We start from the raw sequence: 21,385 nt of genomic DNA, 5'->3' as shown, positions 1-21,385 counted from the left end.
AAATTCCCTTTAAAAATAATGTAGAATGCTCGCAAAGTTATTAAATGTGATTTTGTTAGGCTACAGGACCAAATTACTTCCCATAGGAGTATTTCTAAAATACATGTGGAAGTGATAATGATGATAAGAATAGCAATTACAATATATTAAGCAACTACTATGTTTCAAGGAATAAACAGAATGCTTTACAAATATCTTATTTCTCACAAAAAAAATCCTGAAAGGATTCAGTTACACTTTACAGCTAAATAAAATGAAGCTCAGGATGGTTAGAAAATCTGCCCAATATCATATAGTTTTGGGGCATTAAAACCTACACAGTCTGAACAGAGCCTCTGCTCTTAACAGCCATGCTTACAGCAGTAGGTGTTTATTTTAAAATTGAAAACATTTCCAACATAAGTTAATAGACAATGTAGTATCAGTCTAAAAAAATCATGATAGCCTTAGCTGGTTTGGTTCAGTGGACAGAGCGTTAGCCTGCGTACTGAAGGGTCCCAGGTTCAATTCCAGTCAAGGGCCTGTACCTCGGTTGCAGGCTTGATCTCTGGCCCTGATAGGGGCTCATGTGGGAGGCAACCAATCCATGTGTTTTTCTCATATGGAGTTTCTCTGTCTGTCTCTCCCTCTCCCTTCTACTCTCTCTAAAAACCAATGGCAAAATATCCTCTGGTGAGGATTAACAACAACAAAAAACCCCATTATAAATTATCGCTCTTATAATATTCATGTGAATTATAAGTATTATAATTTATGCGAACTTGCAACCTGGGTATGAGCTCTGAAGGGAATCGAACTCACAACCTTTTTGGTGTATGGGACAACGCTCCAACCAACTGAGTCACTGGGCCAGTGCTGTTTTGTTCATTTTATCCCCAGGCTCTGGCCCAGATATGGCCTATGGATTCATGCAAATTATACTCATGAATCCAACTACGGCTCAGACTCATAGTTTTAGGATTTAAACTGCTCGGGCTTGAATCTTTCTCTTACCTAGGAGGCAATAAGAGCTGCCTTTATAGGCAGATCCCTAAACCATTCAACACTGTAATATCTACTGACTGTTCACCATGGGCCATATCTGGGTCAGAGTCTGGGGATAAAATGAACAAAACAGCCCTGGCCCAGTGGCTCAGTTGGTTGGAGCATTGTCCCATACACCAAAAAGGTTGTGGGTTCGATTCCCTTCAGGGCACATACCCAGGTTATGGATTTGATCCCTGGTCGGGGGGTTGGGGGGCGTATGGGAGGCAACTGATAGATGTTTTTCTCTTACATCAATGTTTCTTTCTCTCTTTCTCCCTTCCTCTCTCTAAAAATCAATAAAAACATATCCTTAGGTGAGAATTAAGGGGAAAAAAAAAAGAAATAAAAATGAACAAAACAGGTATAATCCCTGCTCTCATGGAGCTTACAGTCTAGTAGAGGAGAGCGTAAATAAGAGGGCAGAGCTACCATATGTAGGTAAACAAGGGGATATAATTTCATATTAGAGAGTCAAGGAAGGCCTTGCTCAGAAAATAATTTGAAGGCTAAGTTGGATTTAGAGTGCGTGTGTAGTGGGAGAAGAGAACAACATGTGTAGCAGCCTGCAGCAGGAAAAATAGTCCAAAAAATCCAAACATGAACTGTCTTCCTCAGTATCTACATCTCCTATAAATCTTCCAAGAAAGGGGCAATGGGGAAAAAGATGGCTCTGGAAACATCTAACCATAGCCATTCTCCTATAAGTCAGTAAATGATGATTTGGGAAACTTGGACCTAGGGGATCTAGACTATTAAACAAAATATGGGAAAGAGGGGACTAGCTGTTCTGTCACACAACAGCTGCCAAGAAGCAGACCAAATATATAGTCTGAGAAATTTAGAATTCTTTTAAAAAATGCTTATCACTAAAATGCATAGCATCCCATGGGAGGAATTAAAAACTCAGGTATTTAGGTGAACCTTTCGTCTCAACTATAACAAAATATAAAAAATGAGAAGTTCAAAGTTCCATGTTAAGAATGACAAAATCTTTCTAAAACATAAATCTAATTATGAGATTCTCTTGTTTAAAATTCCTCAGTAGCTCCTCACTGTTAGGGATAAAGTTCAAACTCTTTAGTATGATCACTGTTTCCGCTTCACTCCCATTTCCTGCTTCCCTGTCTCCATGTTCACACTCCAGTTAAAGAGCAAGTTACCAATATACATCATACTTTTCAAAGAGGATAGAAGAGCCAGCTTAAAGGAACTTCCAATGGCCAGACTGTGACAATTTAAGCATCAAAACACTTTCAAATGGATGGGCAGATAGATAGTTACAGTTCATTTAAAATAAAATTGTAAAAAGCTATGTATTTATTTACTTATTTATTTAGAAATATTCTAAAACTTTAATATGAAATATTGCATCCAGTGAACTACAGAAAGATTACAAGATGGTCAGTGATAAATATGTTTGTATTTAAGACACTTCTGTTTCACTGATGTTGGCATAGTGTACTTTTGACAACACTTATTTCAGTTGCAGTTCTCTTTAAACTAACTTCTATGCAAAATAATGTGTACACACACACACACACACACACACACACACACACACACACACACACGAGGCCCAGTGCATGAAATTGTGCATGGGTGGGGTCCCTCGGCCTGGCTGGCGACTGGGGCCGATTGGGGCTGTCTCACCCAGTCCCAATTGGGGCCAACTGGGGCCAGCAAGCCGGGCGGGGGGGAGAAAGGGAGGGACCACGGGAGGTTGGCCAGCTGTGGGAGGTTGGCTGTGGGAGCACACTGATCACCAGGGGGCAGCTCCTGCGTTGAGTGTCTGCCCCCTGGTGGTCAGTAAACATCACAGCAACCGGTTGACCAGTCGCTTAGGCTTTTATATATACAGACTAGAGGCCCAGTGCACAAAAATTTGTGCACTGGGGGGGGGCATCCCTCAGCCCGGCCTGCACCCATTCACAGTCCAGGACCCCTTGGGGGATGTCCACCTGTCGACTTAGGCCCACTCCCAGGGGGATCAGGCCTAAGCTTGCAGTCAGACATCCTTCTGGTAGCCAGGGAGCCCTCGAGGGATGTCCAACTATAGGCTTAGGCCCCCAAGGGATTGGGTCTAAACCATTAGTTGGACATTCTTAGTGCTGCCACGGAGGTGGGAGAGGCTCCTGCCACCACCACTGCGCTGGCCAGCCATGAGCCAGCTTCTGGCTGAGTGGCATTGCCCATATGGAAGTGTACTGACCACCAGGGGGCAGCTCCTGCATCGAGCATCTGCCCCCTGGTGGCCAGTGCACATCATAGCAACCGGTCATTCTGCCGTTCAGTCAATGTGCATATTAGCCTTTTATTATTATTATTATATAGGATGTCCCTATTTCCCCCCTCTACCCAGCTCTTGCCCCCAACTTCTCTCTGGCCATCACCATACTGTTGTCTGTGCCCATGAGTTGTGCATATATTTTCTTTGGCTAATCCCTTCTTTAAATTCACTTCTTTAAATTTTTATTTTCAGATAAGTGTTTATAACTGCACTATTATATATTTTCTATTATATCATTTAGAATTAAGATATTTAATTGAACCCTTGTAAATTTTAGCACAATCCAATAAATTATGCTAGAAGCAATTAGGAGATTTTTCATGTAATGCATACACATTTCAATTAATATTTTATTAATTTTTAATTTTTTAATATTTTAATTTGAAATAATCTCATACATGTAAAAAGAACTATAAAATAATACAGCATATTATATGTACCCTTCACCCAATTTCTTAGGTGTTAATAATTTAAAAATAACCATTATACAACTAACAAAATTTGGAATATATTTTTCTTATAAACTCTTTACTGTTACTTAATCCATTTACTTTGTTTTTGTTAATCTTCACCCAAGGATATTTTTCCATTGAATTTTAGAGAAAGTGAAGGGAAAGGGAGAGACACATTGATTGGTTGCCTCCTGCACATGCTTTGATAGGGATTGGGGATCAAGCCAGCAACTGAGGTACATGCCATTGACTGGAATTGAACCTGGTACCCTTCAGTCCACAGGCTAATGCTCTATCCACTGAGCAAAACAGGCTGCAGCTTAATTCATTTATTTTTAATCTATATGTGTCTATATTTAAAGTGGGTTTTGTTTTTGATTCACCCTCATAATCTGTCTTTTAATTGGTGCATTTATGCCGCTGACTTTCAGAGTGCTTACTGATAGAGTTACTACCATATCAGGCGGCTGCTGGGGCTTCTGGGTGGGTGCGCCTTGCTGCCCGGGGACCTGCCTATCTGGGGTCCCGGGGCGGCAAGGCACAGCCGGCTGCTGGGGCTTCTGGGGCGGACGTGCCTTCCTGGGCAGTTGGCCTGCCCTGGATGTCCTGCCCTGCCTGAGGTATGCAAATTAACCGCCATCTTTGTTGGCAGTTAATTTGCATATCGTGCTGATTAGCCAATGTGAAGCGTAGTGAAGGTACGGTCAATTACCATGTTTGTCTATTATTAGGTAGGATATATACATATATATATATTCAAGATGTCAACTGAGTATAATAATACTTAAGAGATAAAAGCTAACATGAAATCTAAAATGTTCTAATATCAAGAAGAGTAATAAACAGAGCATTTGATTTTTTAAATTATTATAAATAGAAAAGTCTATAAAATATACATCAGTTTACAAAGTCTGGATATACAGTGTTTCTATCTGAATAAGTAGAAAAGACTAAATAGAGGGAATTATGAGTAAGCAAACCAGACCTTGTGAAAGTAGAAAATATATCAAGAACAAAAGGAATGATTGACATAAGGATTATACATAATAATAAGGTACAAAGAGGATCCAACCATTAATCTGCACCAGTGATCACCTGAACTCAAAAAGCAGCTAGAAAGAAGTTTCAATGCTATAATGCAAAATTATAACTTAACCAAATGCCCTAAAGAAAAGAGCTAAAAATACAGACTAGATTACTCAAATCCTAGAAATGAAAGCTCTAGGTGGCTCTATTAATAGCAGGATGCTAATAAGCCATACATAGCTTCTAGTAATTGTAAGAGACTACATCAATATATAATAATGCCAGGATAACGGGTTACATAATGCTGGATAAGCAAAATCTAAAGTACTCATCATTTCTAGTAAAAGCTCCAGGGTAAAAACACATCATTCCAGAAACAACTAAAACCTATATAAAAAGTGTGATCTTACAAAGCTTTTGGTCATAAGTTCAGTTATTAAAAGTAGCCCCATCACAGAATCAGTGGTTCAGGTTTGAAATATTCTGGGAAAAGCAATCAGGAACTATGCCTTAACCAAAATCAATAATTAGTTAATAACCCAAATTCTAAAACCGTGAATTGACTGGAGTACTTTTCCTTTTCTTTTTGGTCTATTAAGATTACTATAACTTTCTAAAGATTAAAAAAAATAACCTACTACTAAAATCATAGGAAAATATAAAAATACGTATCTTGTAATCTTAAGAAGACAAAGCATGGTTAATGACTATCTTGTTTATTTAGGGTGATTGGACCATTCAAAAGAATCAACCATACTACATTTGTAATAGTAATTCTAACTGCTTAAATGTATCTAATTAAATTTGCAATCAAACTTTAAATATTTTTTCTCTCTCTTTTTTAAAGCTTTTATTTATTTTTTAATATATTTTATTTATTTTTTACAGAGAGGAAGGGAGAGGGATAGAGAGTTAGAAACATCGATGAGAGAGAAACATCGATCAGCTGCCTCCTGAACACCTCCTACTGGGGATGTGCCCGCAACCATGGTACATGGAATCAAACCTTGGACCTCTCGGTCCGCAGGCCAATGCTCTATCCACTGCGCCAAACTGGCTACGGCACTTTAAATATTTTTTACAATTAGTTTTTAAATTATTTTTTTTTGTTTCTTAGATATATGCATTCCATTTTTCGAGCCTTAAACACAATGCAAACAGTTCTGAATGCTCTGCTCTGTATACAAAAGCCTCTAGGACCTTATAGAATCTGATTAATAGTTATAATCTCTTCAAGTCAGTGACTGTTGTATTGGACTTCATGTCATCAACTGCTAGCACAGTGCCTGTACTGCAGATAGTTTTCAATAAATGTTTTTTTTTTTAAATATATTTTTTATTGATTTTTTACAGAGAGGAAAGGAGAGGGATAGAGAGTTGGAAACATCGGTGAGAGAGAAACATCGACCAGCTGCCTCCTGCACACCCCCTACTGGGAATGTGCTCACAACCAAGGTATATGCCCTTGACCGGAATCGAACCTGGGGACCCTTTAGTCCGCAGTCCGACGCTCTATCCACTGAGCCAAACCGGTTAGGGCTTCAATAAATGTTTTTAAAAGGAAGTATAAATGACAATAATGATTATAAAAACCCAACAAACAAATAAGTCAAACTGGTCTCCTTACCTGCCTTTTTTTTCCCCTTTTGACCTGGAACTGGTTCTACGCCATCTTGGCCTTTCCTCATTAACATGGCAAGTGATGCATCATGAGCTCTGAACAGGTCCACAACCTCATGTAAGGCAACATCTGTTATTAGGTCACAGCTCAGGACCAATACGTCTGTCTGTCAAATGGAAAAGGGGAAAGTCAGTATCACAAAGGACAATGGATCACCCAAATCAGTAAAAATTACAGTGGCTTAGAAACATTGTAAAGATTGTATGTGTGGATGACAGTGGGCAGGACAAGGAGCAGGGGGTGGGGCTAAGAAAGAAAGAGATAATAGCACTCTTCAAATACTTGACAGTCTTCAGGAAGAACCAAATTTTACCTCAATAGCCCAAGACCAAAACTAAGAACAAACAGGTAAAATATGAACAGAAGTATTTTTGGTTTTCATATTAACTTGTGTCTGTTAATCAGAGCTAGTCAAAAAAGAATAATTTTGTTAGGAAATGAATCATTAGAAATGCTAGGGCAGAACCTGGATTATTGCTTGTAGTGATTCATTTATCTAACACTTACTGAGCACTTACTCTATGCTCAACCAAGTCCTATTGTGGAACTTGGAGGAAACTTGGACTGTGTATGTGCCATCAGTTGGCTCAGACTCCTATGAATGAGTGCTGTCCACAATGTCCTGTCCTCAGTATCCCTGCTCAGCTCCTTTCGATGCATGCCTATGGCTTCCTTATGGAGTCAATCCATCTCACATTTGGTCTTTCTCTTTTCCTGATACCTTCTATTTTCCTAGCGTTTTCCTAAAAACCCTGCCTTTTCATGATGAGCCTGAAGTAGGACAGCTTCGGTTTTGTCAGTTTTGCTTTCAGCAATGTCACAGGTTTAATTTGCTCTAGGACCCACTTGTTTGTTTTTCTGGTGTCCAGGGTATCCATAGTGCTCTTCTCTAACTCCATATTTCAAATGAATAGCTTTTTTTCCCTATCAGCCTTCTTCACTGTCCAACTTTTGCATCTATACATAGTAATTAGGAATACAAAGGTGTAGATAATCTTATCCTTGGTTTCTAATGACAAATCATCACTTTTGGTGATCTTTCTGGGACTAGAAAGTATTAAATGTGACAGGCTAAGAAAAGCTATTTATATATTTTAAACAAATCTCTACATATACATTCTGTCATATTTTACCATAAATACAGAAAACAAGTCCAAAAATAATGAATTGGAAAACAAAATTCCTTAAGTTGCAATTTAAATCAACTACATCAATGTTTCTTAATAACACACCTACAGTTTCCCAGAGGTACCTCAGAGAAAGGTTGTTTGCTACTGCCCTTTCTGAGTCAACCAAGGCAGCTCCTCTTTAATTAATTTTATTGTCTAGGCTTCTGTATAAGCTTTGGTTTAGAAAACAGGTTCTGCTACTTTTAAAAGTCTGAAAAACATTGTACTAAATTATCCCAGATTTAAAAATAAAGTGAATATCTGTATTCATGGAAATTTTTCTAAGTGGTTCCAACTTTTCTAAGATTTTAATTTAAAATCAAGTTTCTGTGTTGGGTGGGAAAATGGATGATTTAAACTCATATTCTACTACAGCAAAGGGTTGTCTTTGCTCAGAAAGTAAGGCTCAATGTTTAGGATGCCTTGTCTTACTGCCTGAAATTTCTTATTCTGAATACACATGCTCCTCAACTTAGGATGGATGGGGTTATGTCCTAATAACCCCATCGTAATTGGAAATATCATTAAGTTGAATATATATTTAATGCATCTAACCTACTGAACATTATAGTTTAGCCTAGCCTACTTTAAACTTGCTCAGAACACTATATCCAAAAAACTCTGGTAACAGTACACTATAGAGTATTAGTTATTTGCCTTCATGACTACGTGCCTGACTGGGAGCTGTGGCTCACTGCCCCGGCCCAGCATCATGAGAGAGTATCATACTGCATATCGCTAGCCGAGGAAAAGATCAAAATTCAAAATTCTAAGTACAGTTTTTAACTGAATGCTTATTGCTTTAGCACCAATGTAAAGTCAAAAAATCATAAGAGAAATCATCATAAGTCAGGGACCATCTGTATAGAATCTGTACCAGAACCATCATTTCTTTTCCTACATATAACTTATTATTTACAGCCTAAACAATTCCTTTTGAAGGCCTTAAGATTAAGAAGTTCAAATTTGGATTTTTTTTTCTACCCTTCTGCTTCTCTCTTAATTCTTTTTTTAAAAAAATATATTTTATTTATTTTTTACAGAGAGGAAGGGAGAGGGATAGAGAGTTAGAAACATTGATGAGAGAGAAACATCGATCAGCTGCCTCCTGCACACTCCCCACGGGGGATGTGCCCTCAAGCAAGGTATATACCCTTGACTGGAATTGAACCTGGGACCCTTGAGTCCACAGGCCGAAGCTCTATCCACTGAGCCAAACCGGTTAGGGCTCTCTTAATTCTTAATTCTGAATTAAAAAAAAAAAAAAGAAGTCCCTAAAAACATTATTTTTTAAGGGAAAAAAATTGCTATGCTCACCATCCAGGAACTACCAAATATTAATAAATCAGCCCACATACATGCAAGCTAAGAAAGAAATAGCCTGAAGAATCATACTTATTTATTTTAAAATATATTTTTATTGATTTCAGAGAGGAAGGGAGAGGGAGAGATAGAAACATCAATGATGAGAGAGAATCACTGATTGGCTGCCTCTTGCGTGCCCTCCACTGGGGATCGAGCCCACAACTCGGGCATGTGCCCTTGACCGAAATTGAACCTGGGACCCTTCAGTCCATTGGCTGATGCTTTATCCACTGAGCCAAACCAGATAGGGCGAATCCTACTTCTTATAACAATGCTTAGAAAGACAGAGAGCTGGGCCATTACTAAAGACATGTCATTACAGAAGTTGCTCCATCCTATATAATAAAAGGCTAATATGCAAATAGTCCGAACGATGGAACAACAGGAACAACCGAACTATGACGTGCACTGACCGCCAGGGGATGTGAGCGGAACATGGCGGGTGTTGGCTGCGGCAGGATGGTGGAGCAGATGAGCAGGGGCGCAAGACCAAAGCAGGATGCCGGTCGCTGTCATCAGGGCAAGCCTCTGGTGGTTACTGAAAATTCTTTGCTCCTGCGCGCCGCAGTCCCGCCTGGTGCTCGAACCTGCTGCTGGCCCTGCTCACACCCACTGCCAGTGCTGGAACTGCTGTTTGCACACACTGCCAGCACTGGCCTCACTTGCACCTGCTGCCAGTGCCCGGCGATGGTCCCGATCGCTTGGCGCCATCAGCGGGTGCGAACGGCCCTGATCGCCCCTGAGGGCTTCTCCACCTCCCCCTGCTCCAGAGGGGTGATCAGGGCAGCAGCTGCCAATCACTCTGCGCCTTCAGTGTGTGCGAGTGTGGGTGCAAGCGTGGCTGGCGCCATCAGTGTGTGGGAGCGACGGTGGCGGGAGCGGGGTTGCCGAAAATAGGGGACCAGGGCCCGCGGTGGGAAGGGCTGGGTGGTGGCAAGGAGGATGGTCTGAGACCTGCCCCAGTGCCTACTGCAGCCTCTTGGCCCACAGTTCCTTTTGAGGTACACAAATTCATACACTGGGCCCCTAATTTCATTATAATGAAAATGACAGTTTGCTAAGGGAAGAAAAGCTATTTTTCTAAGCTTCTCTAATAAGATGACTGAGATTTGCAAGCTGACTGTTTTTCAATTAATTCAATTTTAAAGTATACTCCAAAGTGAAGAAAATGACACCAATGCAGATGCCTCTTAATGGTGTCAATGTTGTCTTGGAAAATGACTGCTGTTATAATTCAATATCTGCAAAAAATTAATCTGTCAGTACAGTGAATGCCAAACAAGTCCTGCATAATTGTGAATAGTCCACAAACTCATATTTCTCTTTGCTTTTAGATGACTTTTTGCTAAGCTGAATGCAAAATCCCCAAGGAATATAAGGAACAGGCCCCTCCTCCCAATGTTTGGTTGCCATCTGTTCTCATTTTGAAAAGACAGGCATTGGTCTGAAAGGTCAGGGTCTGGGATACAGATGGAGTGCTACCCCTCAGGCCCTCTCCTGCCTTACAAGAATGCACCATGTAAGACTCGCTGAGACCAAACACATTCCCATTCTCTTCTAAAGGAAAGTCTTTGCTATCTGATCAATGTACTTTGTTTCCAAAGCTGTAAATCCTAGAAGAAGAAATAAAAGTCTAAAAGGAATACTAAATAATCTTCACATCTTTGTAATACTACCCATTTTCCTTTACATTTTTATAAGTCAGCGATTTTCAACCAGTGTGCCACAAGAGACACATCAATGTGCTGCAAGAATTTTTAAAGCATGCAATACCTTACTGTTTAGTCATGGGCACTGACCTCTTCTACCTTAGATTGGCAAATTTAGCCGTCTGCTGTGAATGAATCAAAATTATACCTATTTTCTTTTGTCAGATTGGCAAAAAAATAATATACTTTTTTGATGTGCCATAGAATTTCAGTAATTAGTTTATGTGTGGATGAGATGAAAAATGTTGAAAATCAGTTATAAGCTATAAGAGAAAGAAATTACTATTGTTTTGATTTTTATTCTACAAATGTAAAGCCCAGTATAGAAATGCAAATGTTCTTCTATTAACTGGAGTCCAGAGAGAAAAAGCTGAAAAACTGTTAAGAACTAGAAGTGTTTCTGATCATGTGTGACCACAAGCAATGAATAAACAGACTGTTTGGACTGTAAAGCAACTGTACAGTATATCTGAAATGCAATTAACTTGAAAGTGCCCCAGACACACTAGCCCTCAGCTGCCTTGTGTTTGGGGAGACCACTTCTTTTCTAACACCAGCAGTATGCCTCTTCTTCTGCAGAGCCCAACTGGAATCCCCACAGATCTCCCTACTCACTATTTTAATAGTCCTCAGTATGCTTTACCCCAAGCTTGCTTCTCTAGAGAAGCCAAGGCAGTGTCAAGGGCGGAAAGCACAGCTCTAAAGGACAGCAAATGTGTGTATTTGTGACAAAGTGGAAACATACAAGGTCTTCAAGGGAAGGCGGAAGACAGCACTTTAGTGTTTGGGGAAAATCAAGACACCCAGGAATTCAAATCTAAACTGCTGCCAGTTAGTCTTGGCTAAAGCAAACAAATTAAGCAGAGAAAACCCAATTACCAAGTCAGGGCAAAGCACAGAACTCTCTCATTACAGGAATATTTTCAATCAAGCCAAAAACCACTGAGTAAAACTAGAAGAAAAAAACAAAAGTTAAATCAGAAAACCGGATGTATGTGTGTGTGGTGGTAATGGTAGAGTGGGAGGTGGGGAGAGCTACTGGGAATAGCCTCTTTTCTTTTCCTGGCAGCTGTTCCATGACAGATTGTTATAAATAACACAATCTGGCAAATAATTTCCCACAGCAAGGAGAAAGGAAAACATACTTACTCCCCTGGAAAAAACTGTCAGGGCAAGGTAACTAACATGCTTTTACCCACCCAGCACTTCTACAAACCATGGCTATGATCTAAATCACCACCCTGTAACTCCACCCCTGCCCATATGGAACTAATGAATTCAGTTACTTGGTTATGACTACGAATGGTCACAATTTACATTCTCCTATGTGGTCCAATCCCAATCCGATACCCAAGAGTAGTTTGTTTGGTGCTTTAATAAACACCAATGGCTAGCTGCAAAAGATTCCCAGTCCCAACGTGTACAGTAAAGAGCCAACTGCCATTTTGTTTATACTGAGTTTGGGGCATTAGGTGCAGGATGGAATGACCAATTCAATCTATAACAAATGTGACAACCTTTAGGCTGAGAGCCTTCCTGTGATCCTTAGCCTAATCACAGTATCACCACCATCTAGATCTGGAGTCAGAAATCTGGCCACAGTCTAGGGTGATCTCTTCCCTCTCTTATCCAGTCCCCTACCCAACATCTCACTGGTCTCCAAGTCCTCTTCTTTTATCTCCACTACCTTAGTTCAGGCCTTGAAATATTTTTCCAGTCTCTTAACTGGTCTCTCTCTCACTCTAGTTTTCCCTTATTCTAATCCATACTCCTATTCCATACTCCTATTCCACTACATATTTCATTTCCCTGCTGAAAGCCAGCCTAAAATAGTGTTCTCCAGGATTTCAGGGAGGTAGAAGAGGTAGAGAGGTAAAAGAGGGGGAATGGGGGGGAAGGAGGAAACAAAACAAAACAAAAAATAGTGTTCTTCAAACATAAACAAATGTTGAACATATCCACTTCTTCCTACTTACTTTTAAAATACATGAATCACTATAAATAATATAATATGCTCTTTATATAACACACAAGAATAGACATTTTATTTATTTATTTAAATACAGAGGCCAGGTGCACAAAATTCATGCACGAGAGGGCGGAGTCCCTCAGCCTGGCCTTTACCCTCTCCAATCTGGGACCCCTGGGGGGACATCCCTCTCACAATTCCGGACCGTTGGCTCCTAACCGCTCACCTGACTGCCTGCCCGATCACCCCTAACTGCCTCTGCCTGCTGGCCTGATGCCCCTAACTCAGCTGTGGGCAAACTACAGCCCGCGGGCCGGATCCGGCCCGTTTGAAATGAATAAAACTAAAAAAAAAAAAAAGACCGTACCCTTTTATGTAATGATGTTTACTTTGAATTTATATTAGTTCACACAAACACTCCATCCATGCTTTTGTTCCGGCCCTCCAGTCCAGTTTAAGAACCCATTGTGGCCCTCAGGTCAAAAAGTTTGCCCACCCCTGCCCTAACTGCTCCCCTGCTGGCCTGATCGCTCCTAACCACCTTTGCCTGCTGGCCCGATCACCCCCTAACTGCTCCCCTGCCAGCCTGATCACCCCCTAACTGCCCTCCCCTGCCAGCCCGATGGCCCCCAACTGCCCTCCCCTGCAGGCCCGATGGCCCCCAACTGCCCTCCCCTGCCCGCCTGATCACCCCCAACTGCCCAGTCACCCCTAACCGCCTCTGCCTCAGTCCCTGCCACCATGGCTTTGTCCAGAAGGATGTCCGGAAGATGTCCAGTCTAATTAGCATATTACCTTTTATTAGTATAGATATTTTTTATTGTTGACAGTATTATAGATATCTCCTATTTTCTCCCCCTTCCCCCCCTCCTAGCCCCTATCCAGACCTATTTTATTTTTTAATATATTTCTATTGATTTCAGAGAGGAAAGGAGAGGGAGATAGAAATATCAATGAGGAGAAAGAATCATTGATTGGCGGCCTCTTGCACGCCCTCCACTGGGGATCAAACCTGCAACCCAGGCATGTGACCTGACTGGAATCAAACAGTGACCTTCTGGATCATAGGTCGATGCTCCACCAGATCGGCATACATCGGTTGGGCAAGAACAGACATTTTAAAAAGAAGAGGCAACATTAAAGAACTAGAGATTCTAATATTTTCCTCTGTCGTCTATATTACACACACACCTCTTGGCTTTGAGAACACTCCATTTTGAAGATCACTGCTCCACAGGACTGAGTTTACATTCCTTAGGATGACATTAAAGGTTTTCAAAATATGACTCCACCTACCTAATTCAGCCTTCTCTCCCACAATTTCCCCTCCATATAGCTAATGTTAACTTGCTGGAGTAAACTGCCAAGAATGCATGCCCTATTCTCTCTTTCTACTCATTCACATTCATCTAGAGATGAAGTCTTTTCTTATCCATTACAGACCTTAAACCACTAAATTGGATTACATGGTTTCTTTCCCATCCAGACTTTGTGCTTCATAAGGAGCTCTTTCATCTTTGTATCCCCAGAGTCAACCTAGCGCTGGCAAAGAAGAATCAGTAAATGTCAGCACTCTTCCTATTACCTCCTCCTTGTTGGAATTGACTCAAAGATGAAAACATCCCATTTCAGATATTTACGAATAGCATCCTTCCTGACAGCGCTGAGTGCCCCCTTTGTAGAGAGTGTGACTCTTCAGAGTTAGGAGAGGGGCCATCAAGGTAACTTTGCAGCTCCCTAAAGCGATGAGATAGGGAATAAACCTGCTGATTCCAAAGAAGAAAAAGGCAGAGAGGTCTGAAAGAAAAGAAATCAGATGCCACGGTCCTGGGGGGCATGGCTAGATTTATAATTTTAAATGGAGGCTCATCTTTTATAGTTCTAAAGTTTTCCTTTTTAAGTCAAGAATAGAGGAATTCTACTCATGTTTCCCGGGTGAAGCTAAGAAGTAATTGAGAATGTGCTAATTTCTAACTCTGTTAAATGAGTTCTTTATAAAAATGCTAGTCACTTCTCTTGCAGGATGTAGATATCTGCAATTAATTTTAATCTTCAAATGTACTGATATTAATAAAGAAATAACAAAGGCTTTTTGTTCTCAAATCAAACCTTCACTTTGAAATAGTTTACTATTCTGAATATAAATTAAATAGTTTCATTCTTTTTCTTTGGTCAGACACTAATACGCCACAGGACAAAAATATTATTGTCCATTTCAAGACCATGGAACAATTATATATTTTCTGCCTGTAACTTGAATTTTTAAAGAAGTATTTTTTCTTTTAATCCTCATCTGAGGATTTTTTTCCATTGATTTTTAGAGAAAGTGGACGGGAGGGGGAAGATAGAGATGAGAGAGAGAGAGAGAGAAAGAGAAAGAGAGAGAGAGAGAGAGAAACATTGATGTGAGAGAGACACATCGATCACTTGCTCTTCCTCCACTCCCCGCCTCCACATGCGACCCAACTGGGGGTGCGGATCCAAACCTGCAACCCAGGAACATACCCTTGACTGGGGACTCAAACCCTCGACCCTTTGGTGCACAGGTTGACACTCTAGCCACTGAGCAACAACGGCCAGGGCTTGAATTTTAATTATATCCTTAATTATGACATGGAAATATTGTCCAGTTTACTTGGAAACCAGAAAGCTTGGGAGGAGATCAGCAGAGGGTAGTTAGGAGCTATGACAAAGAAAAGTTTATAACAACATGAGAAAAAGACAACTAGCAAGTTATAAAGAAAACTAAACTAAAATCAGGGTTTTATTAACCCCCAAAAGCAACTTCTAAGATTGGGTATGTTTTCTTTTCCTATTAATTCCACATGTGACTTTAAATAAGCCACTCCCTCCTTGGGTCTCAGTTTCCTCATCTATAAGATAAGAGGGATGCACTATCTCTGAAATCATTTATGGCATAAAACTGGCGAGGGAGCAGTTAAAATAAAGAAGGCTGGTTAAAAGATCCCTCTTTTCCACCTATGCAACACAACTATTGCACGGGTTCCACCCTGTGTAGTAGTCTGAAGAGAAAAAAATAGAGGATATCTGAATTAGGAAAGAATAATCACAGTTGGGAGTAGCGGGAGGGAGGCACCTTACTGAAAAGGGAGAACTTATACAAGAATCTGAGATACCCTGATCCCCACTCATTTCCTAGAATGCCAGCAGCTGGTCTTTACCTTTAAGAAAGGAGAATTTAGCCCTAGGTTCAACCCCGGTCAAGGGCATATGCCCAGGTTGCAGGCTTGATCCCTAGTGGGGGGCGTGCAGGATGCAGCCAATCAATGATTCTCCTCATTGATGTTTCTATCTCTCTCTCCCTTCCTTTCTCCCTTCCTCTCTAAAATCAATAAAAATATATTTTTAAAAAAAGAAAGGAGAATTTAATATCTTCTCTGGGGAATCTGAATAATCTGAGAGAGAAAAAACAAAGATGCAGATATAAGAGATTCCCCCCTCCCCACCAAAAGAGCCTAACCACATTACCATATCACCCTACAGTGAAGCTCACAGTCAACATGCCCCATCCATATATAAAACTTGAGCAAAAAGATAGAGAAAAGAAAATATGAGAGGAAAGATAAGAAAATTAGAGGACCAGTCTAAGAAATCCATTATCAGAATAAGTTTTCAGAAAAAAATAAACACAGATAAGAAGAATCATCAACAAAATGATTTTTTAAATTTCTCTAAACTGAAGAACACAAATATCCAAATTGAAAGGGTTCACTGAGTGGAGGGCTCACATGGATAAAACAGATTCATGGGAAAGCACCTCATCATGAAATTTCAGAAAACTTGAAATTTTTCTGAAAGAGAAAGATGCTACAAATTTCCAAGAAAAAAAGTTGGTTACAATCAAAAGATTAGTAATCACAAAAGTTTAGTACTTCTCAACAACACTTGAAGTTAAAGACAATGGAGCAATGCCTTCGAAATTCTTAGGTACCTACCAGCTTTCCAACTGAGAATTCTGTGTCTAGTCAAATGATGCATCAAGTATGAGTTTAGAGTAGATTTTTCCAGTCATGCAATGTCTCAAACACTTTTGTCAGGAAGCTCTAATATGTTTCCCATAAAAACAAGGGCAGAAGCTAAGAAAAAGAAAAACGTGGCATCTAGGAAATAGGACATGAAACTGAAGAAAAGAGGCAAAATGAATCCTCATGATGGTGAAGGGAGTTGACGTAATGACAGCTGTGGACCAGGCATGGAAGGCAATCACTATAGGTTGAATTATGTCAGAGGCTCTGGGAGAACTTCCTTAGGAAGATGTAATTGATAGAATAGCTGATGAGTCTAAATATCTCAAGAGGAGATTAGACAACTAGTGAAAAGGTTGGGAATGATTTAATATAGTTCTTTTCCCACAGTCTTGTGCAGGGAGATGATGATATAGCAGATAATTTTAATCCTCCGTACAAGTACAAAAAAATGGTATCTAATCTAATCTTAGAAAGTCAGGGAATGCTTTTTGGAGCAGATGATACCCAAGTTAAGAGCTGAAAAAAAAATTGGGTAGCTACATGATACTTCAAATGAACTCTCTGGTTACAATGACAGAATGCTTACTGACTTCCCACAAATTGTATGGTCCATTCCACTAGTCAGGCTGTAGTGTTACCTTATTATTCAGAGCAGGATAGGGGCCCAACCAAGAGTTTCCAAAAATCTAAGTCATGTGGGTTGCTTGTCACTCAAAGATAGAGTTTGTGATGGCAGCCTGGATTTTCTACTTAGCTATCACATCCCTGTCCTACCCTGTATCCTTTCATTCCATAAAAGTGTCCCTATAGACAAAGGAAAGTGAATCAAAAGAATCAGGCTCACCCAGAGCTTACAAGTTTTCTGGCTACCAAACTAGTATTTCTGGCAGAAATACTATCCCAAAGACCAGAGTTCCAACAAGTTGCAGTCTTTGAGAGGTTACGATGAAAACACTTCAAGCTTGTGCATACATACACTTGGTTAGTACAGTCAATAGAAAAGCTCCATTGAGATTTCTGGGGGGAAAAGTTTCAAAAATTCCCTCATTCAACTTGTTAACTTGTTTCTGCTATAACTGCTGGGCTTTTCACTATGCCACCTGCAGGCTCAAAGAAAGCATCATAGGGGATATATGGAGGCCCTCCTAGGCAACCACAGCCCACCAAAGCAGCCATAAGAAAAAAGTTGCCACTTAAAAAAGTCTTCAAGCAAGTTGGGACCAAGTTCTCAGATCTTCACTTGACCAAATTGCACTCCTTTTCAAGCAGATAGAAATCTGCCAAAAACAAGTCTCTGGGCAAAATGAAAGGTTCCAGGAAAGAATGAGAGATTTGTAATTCGATAAGGACATCAAACACGCAACTAAAAAGAACTTGCACTTAGCTTTTTGAACATCTAAAAATAGCATGTATGCTCAATCTTTCTAACACGCTGTCTCTGGGATGGGGATTTCATTGGCATAGTTTGTTCTCTGTTGTAGCATGTTAGGTGTTTCATAAGACAGATAACAATAGTTCTACATCAAAGGATTTAAATAACTAAACCTCTAACTAATGTGTTGATATCACAGCCTATTTTCTTGGCTGTGAAACTGAGGCAAAGGATAAATGAGGCTTGCCTGAGGCTAAAGAAAGATTTCTGTCTAGATTAAATAAAAAATTATTAGCTTCACAATCTCTAAATTAATAGAAGCCATGAGACCTGCAATATAAGTGCGTTAAATATAGACCACAGAAATAGATTATAGATTTAGTCTGCTGAGGCCTCTTAATATACCTCACTAACCTATTCTCAAAACATTTATCTAAAGAATAATCTCATTGTTTCTAAAGCACAAATGGCTGATTACCTCAGCCAATCAGAGGAGCATGTAATGTGGGTGTGTCAGGTTCAATGTGCAAGGAGTCAGCCAGCAATGCTTTGTGCTGATCACAGACTGCATCCCTTTCTTCTTGCCCAAGAAGAGTTCTTCTTACTCGCGAAGAGCTAAGCTTCTTGCTCATATTGCTCTAGCAGGATAGAAAGTCTTCCTATAACAATGGATCTCCCTCCACTTAGAGAAAGATATCAACAACCAACAGCTGTCCACTTGCAAGACAAGGATACTGCATAGCTCACTGAGTCTTGTTAGATTTGCTAATTTTAAAATGTTTTATACACTCCCCCCAAAATATTTAATTAAGAGTTCCATAGGTACTAAGAATTGCATACGTTAAAAGAGTTCTATATACAGGGTGGAGCAAAAGTAGATTTATAGTTGTTCATATGGAAAATAATATACAGGCAGTCCTCAGGTTACGTTGGAGATCCATTCCTACAGTGTGACATAATGCAATTTTCACCGTAAGTCAGAACCCACCTACATAAGCACCTACATCACTCACATGGAGCACATACACAGCAGTAATGAAGTGAAACAGTAAAAAAAATTTAAAAGAAAGATAACAATTCCTGACCTTTACTTGTGGTAAATAAATAATAAAAAACATAAAGCACATATGTACATACGTCGAAATGATGGAACTTATTTTTTTTATAGATAAATGGGAGATGGCGACATAACCACGAAACGATGTACATCAAGTCCGACGTAACCTGAAGACTGCCTGTAATCCTATATAATAAAGAGCTAATATGCAAATGGTTGTCATGCCCTCACATCCTCATATTTGGGCCGGGGGACCTGAGGCTGTGCCCCCCACCCAGAGGGGCTTGACGGGGATAGGGCTGGCCAGGTCTGGGTCTTGCATTATTTTGAGGTGCATACTGGTGGGTGGGGACTTGACTCTGGGTCCCACAGCACGCCCCAGACTCTGACAGGAGGGAGATTTTCATATACATTTTACTAATTTCCTTTCATCGCTGACACTTCTATTATAAAGAAAGGGCAAATAGCAATATTAAAACATTTCCTCTAATTAATTCCCTTTTAATGTGCATGAATTTCGTGCACCAGGCTACTAGTAAATAAATAATAATAATACAAGAATAAACAGTTTTATACACTCACAACTGTAAACCTACGTTTGCCCCACCCTGTATACATACAACTATCTAATGTACACAAAAATTTGCATAAACATGAACCCCACACACTCACAAAGAGAAGAAAAAAGTAATTTTAAAATATTAGACCAGACCAATTATACCTGTTCTTAAAGTCAAGGTTCTAAAATTAGAATAGATTATAAGGATTACTGATGCTTGTCTTTTAGAGGCAACATGATAGAGTGAAAAACCCATGGGCATTTGAGATGCACAAATTCATCTCACAACCCAGGACTGGATTCTAGCTCTGACTCAACACCTAACCAGGTATGGAATTTGGGGTAGGTTATTTAACCTCTATGAGTGTCAGGTTTCTCAACTGCAAAATAGAATAATACCATCTACCTTTTAAGGTTGCTGCCGGGATAAAAAAAATCTACAAAGCCAGACACAGTAAATATGAAAAATCTCCCTTGTGATCCTCGGAGCAAACATTCCAGGTAACTCCAAGGAAAATAAAATTTACATCCTCATAATCAGCTAACAACTTAACTTCCTACTTTAGGGTAGTATCTAAGAACAGAAACTAATGTTCTGAAGTACATTCATTAATTTCTCAAATGTACTAATTTATGAAGCTTTTGCAAATTTAAGTATCCTCAGAAGTGTTCAACTGGCTATAGATAGAGATCTTGTGTGAATAATCAGCTATTACTGCAAAGCAGGTCTCTAATGCTTTTCAATTTCATTTTCATCTGCCTTTCTGTTCTTCCCCAAATTGTTCAACCTCTCAATAAAAGATCAAAATGTATATTAAATGTATATAATTCAGGCTGTCACTCAAAAAGACTACCAATAAAGTTATTTAATTGATATGTTTTATTTTTCAATATATCTCAAAGAAATACAGACCTATTTAAAGGTTTATGCTTACACTGACTGAAGCCTTCAGATGACACAATTTGGAGCTAAAAATATCCCTTCATATCTCAGCTTTGTAGTAATTCTTCAACTGTTAAAGCACAGGACCTACCGTCATTTTTATGCTTTTTTCTGGAGCTATTCTATTCCCTTCACACTAGGAATAACTATTCCTACAAATTGCTCCACCATCACAAATTCCAATTCTTTCTTATAAGACTCAGAAAGTGACATTTATGAAGCAGTCCCAACGGTGTTTCTTGATACTCCTCTAGAGGGCACACAGGGCTATTCTAACTTTACCATGCATGCCCCTAACCTCAGATAAAAATTCAATGTCCCCTGAAACATGTGCCATCTGGCTGTACCTGCCGACATTATTCTAGTAATCCATTGATTACTCAATGCATTTATTGAGACTTTGGCATCTAATGCATAGTCTTTCTTTCCACCTGAACTTTAGGCAAGTTACTCAAGCTCTCTGAGCCCTATCCTTCTCATCTGCAAAATGTGGATAAAGATAGTATCTACCTGAGTGTAGTTGGAGGATTAAATGAAATAATGTACATTAAGTATCTAGCATGTAGGCCTGTGGTTTTGGAAAACTGGTGAACTAAGAACCCAAAAATTCTGCTATGACCACCTAAAAACTTTGGATAAGACATTACTGCAAATATAGTCAAACTTATAAGAAAGAAAAGGAAAATACCAAGCACCAGAACTGAAGAAGGAAATGAACACTTAGTTGAAACATTGGCTACCCTAACTGAGGGTTTTTTTTTTTTGCTTGGTTTTGTTTTTA

General features: G+C 39.7%; 1 protein-coding gene across 3 annotated transcripts in view; it reads right to left on the bottom strand.

Moving 5' to 3' along the window:
- EIF2B3 (eukaryotic translation initiation factor 2B subunit gamma) overlaps positions 1-21,385 on the bottom strand; it is a 96,086-nt gene that overhangs the window by 54,094 nt on the left and 20,607 nt on the right. For all 3 annotated transcript variants that reach the window (XR_004974125.1, XM_036350542.1, XM_036350543.1), the window contains exon 4: positions 6,419-6,578. Coding sequence is in view for 2 of the 3 variants with exons in the window: in XM_036350542.1 (XP_036206435.1) it covers positions 6,419-6,578 (160 nt within the window). In the remaining variant the exon portion in view is untranslated. The remainder of the gene's footprint in view (positions 1-6,418; positions 6,579-21,385) is intronic.

Source organism: Myotis myotis, unplaced genomic scaffold, assembly GCF_014108235.1.
Source record: "Myotis myotis isolate mMyoMyo1 unplaced genomic scaffold, mMyoMyo1.p scaffold_m19_p_2, whole genome shotgun sequence".
Taxonomy (NCBI): Eukaryota; Metazoa; Chordata; class Mammalia; order Chiroptera; family Vespertilionidae; genus Myotis; species Myotis myotis.
The sequence above is the reverse complement of the archived record's forward strand: the minus strand, read 5'-3'. Positions and strand labels throughout refer to the sequence as shown.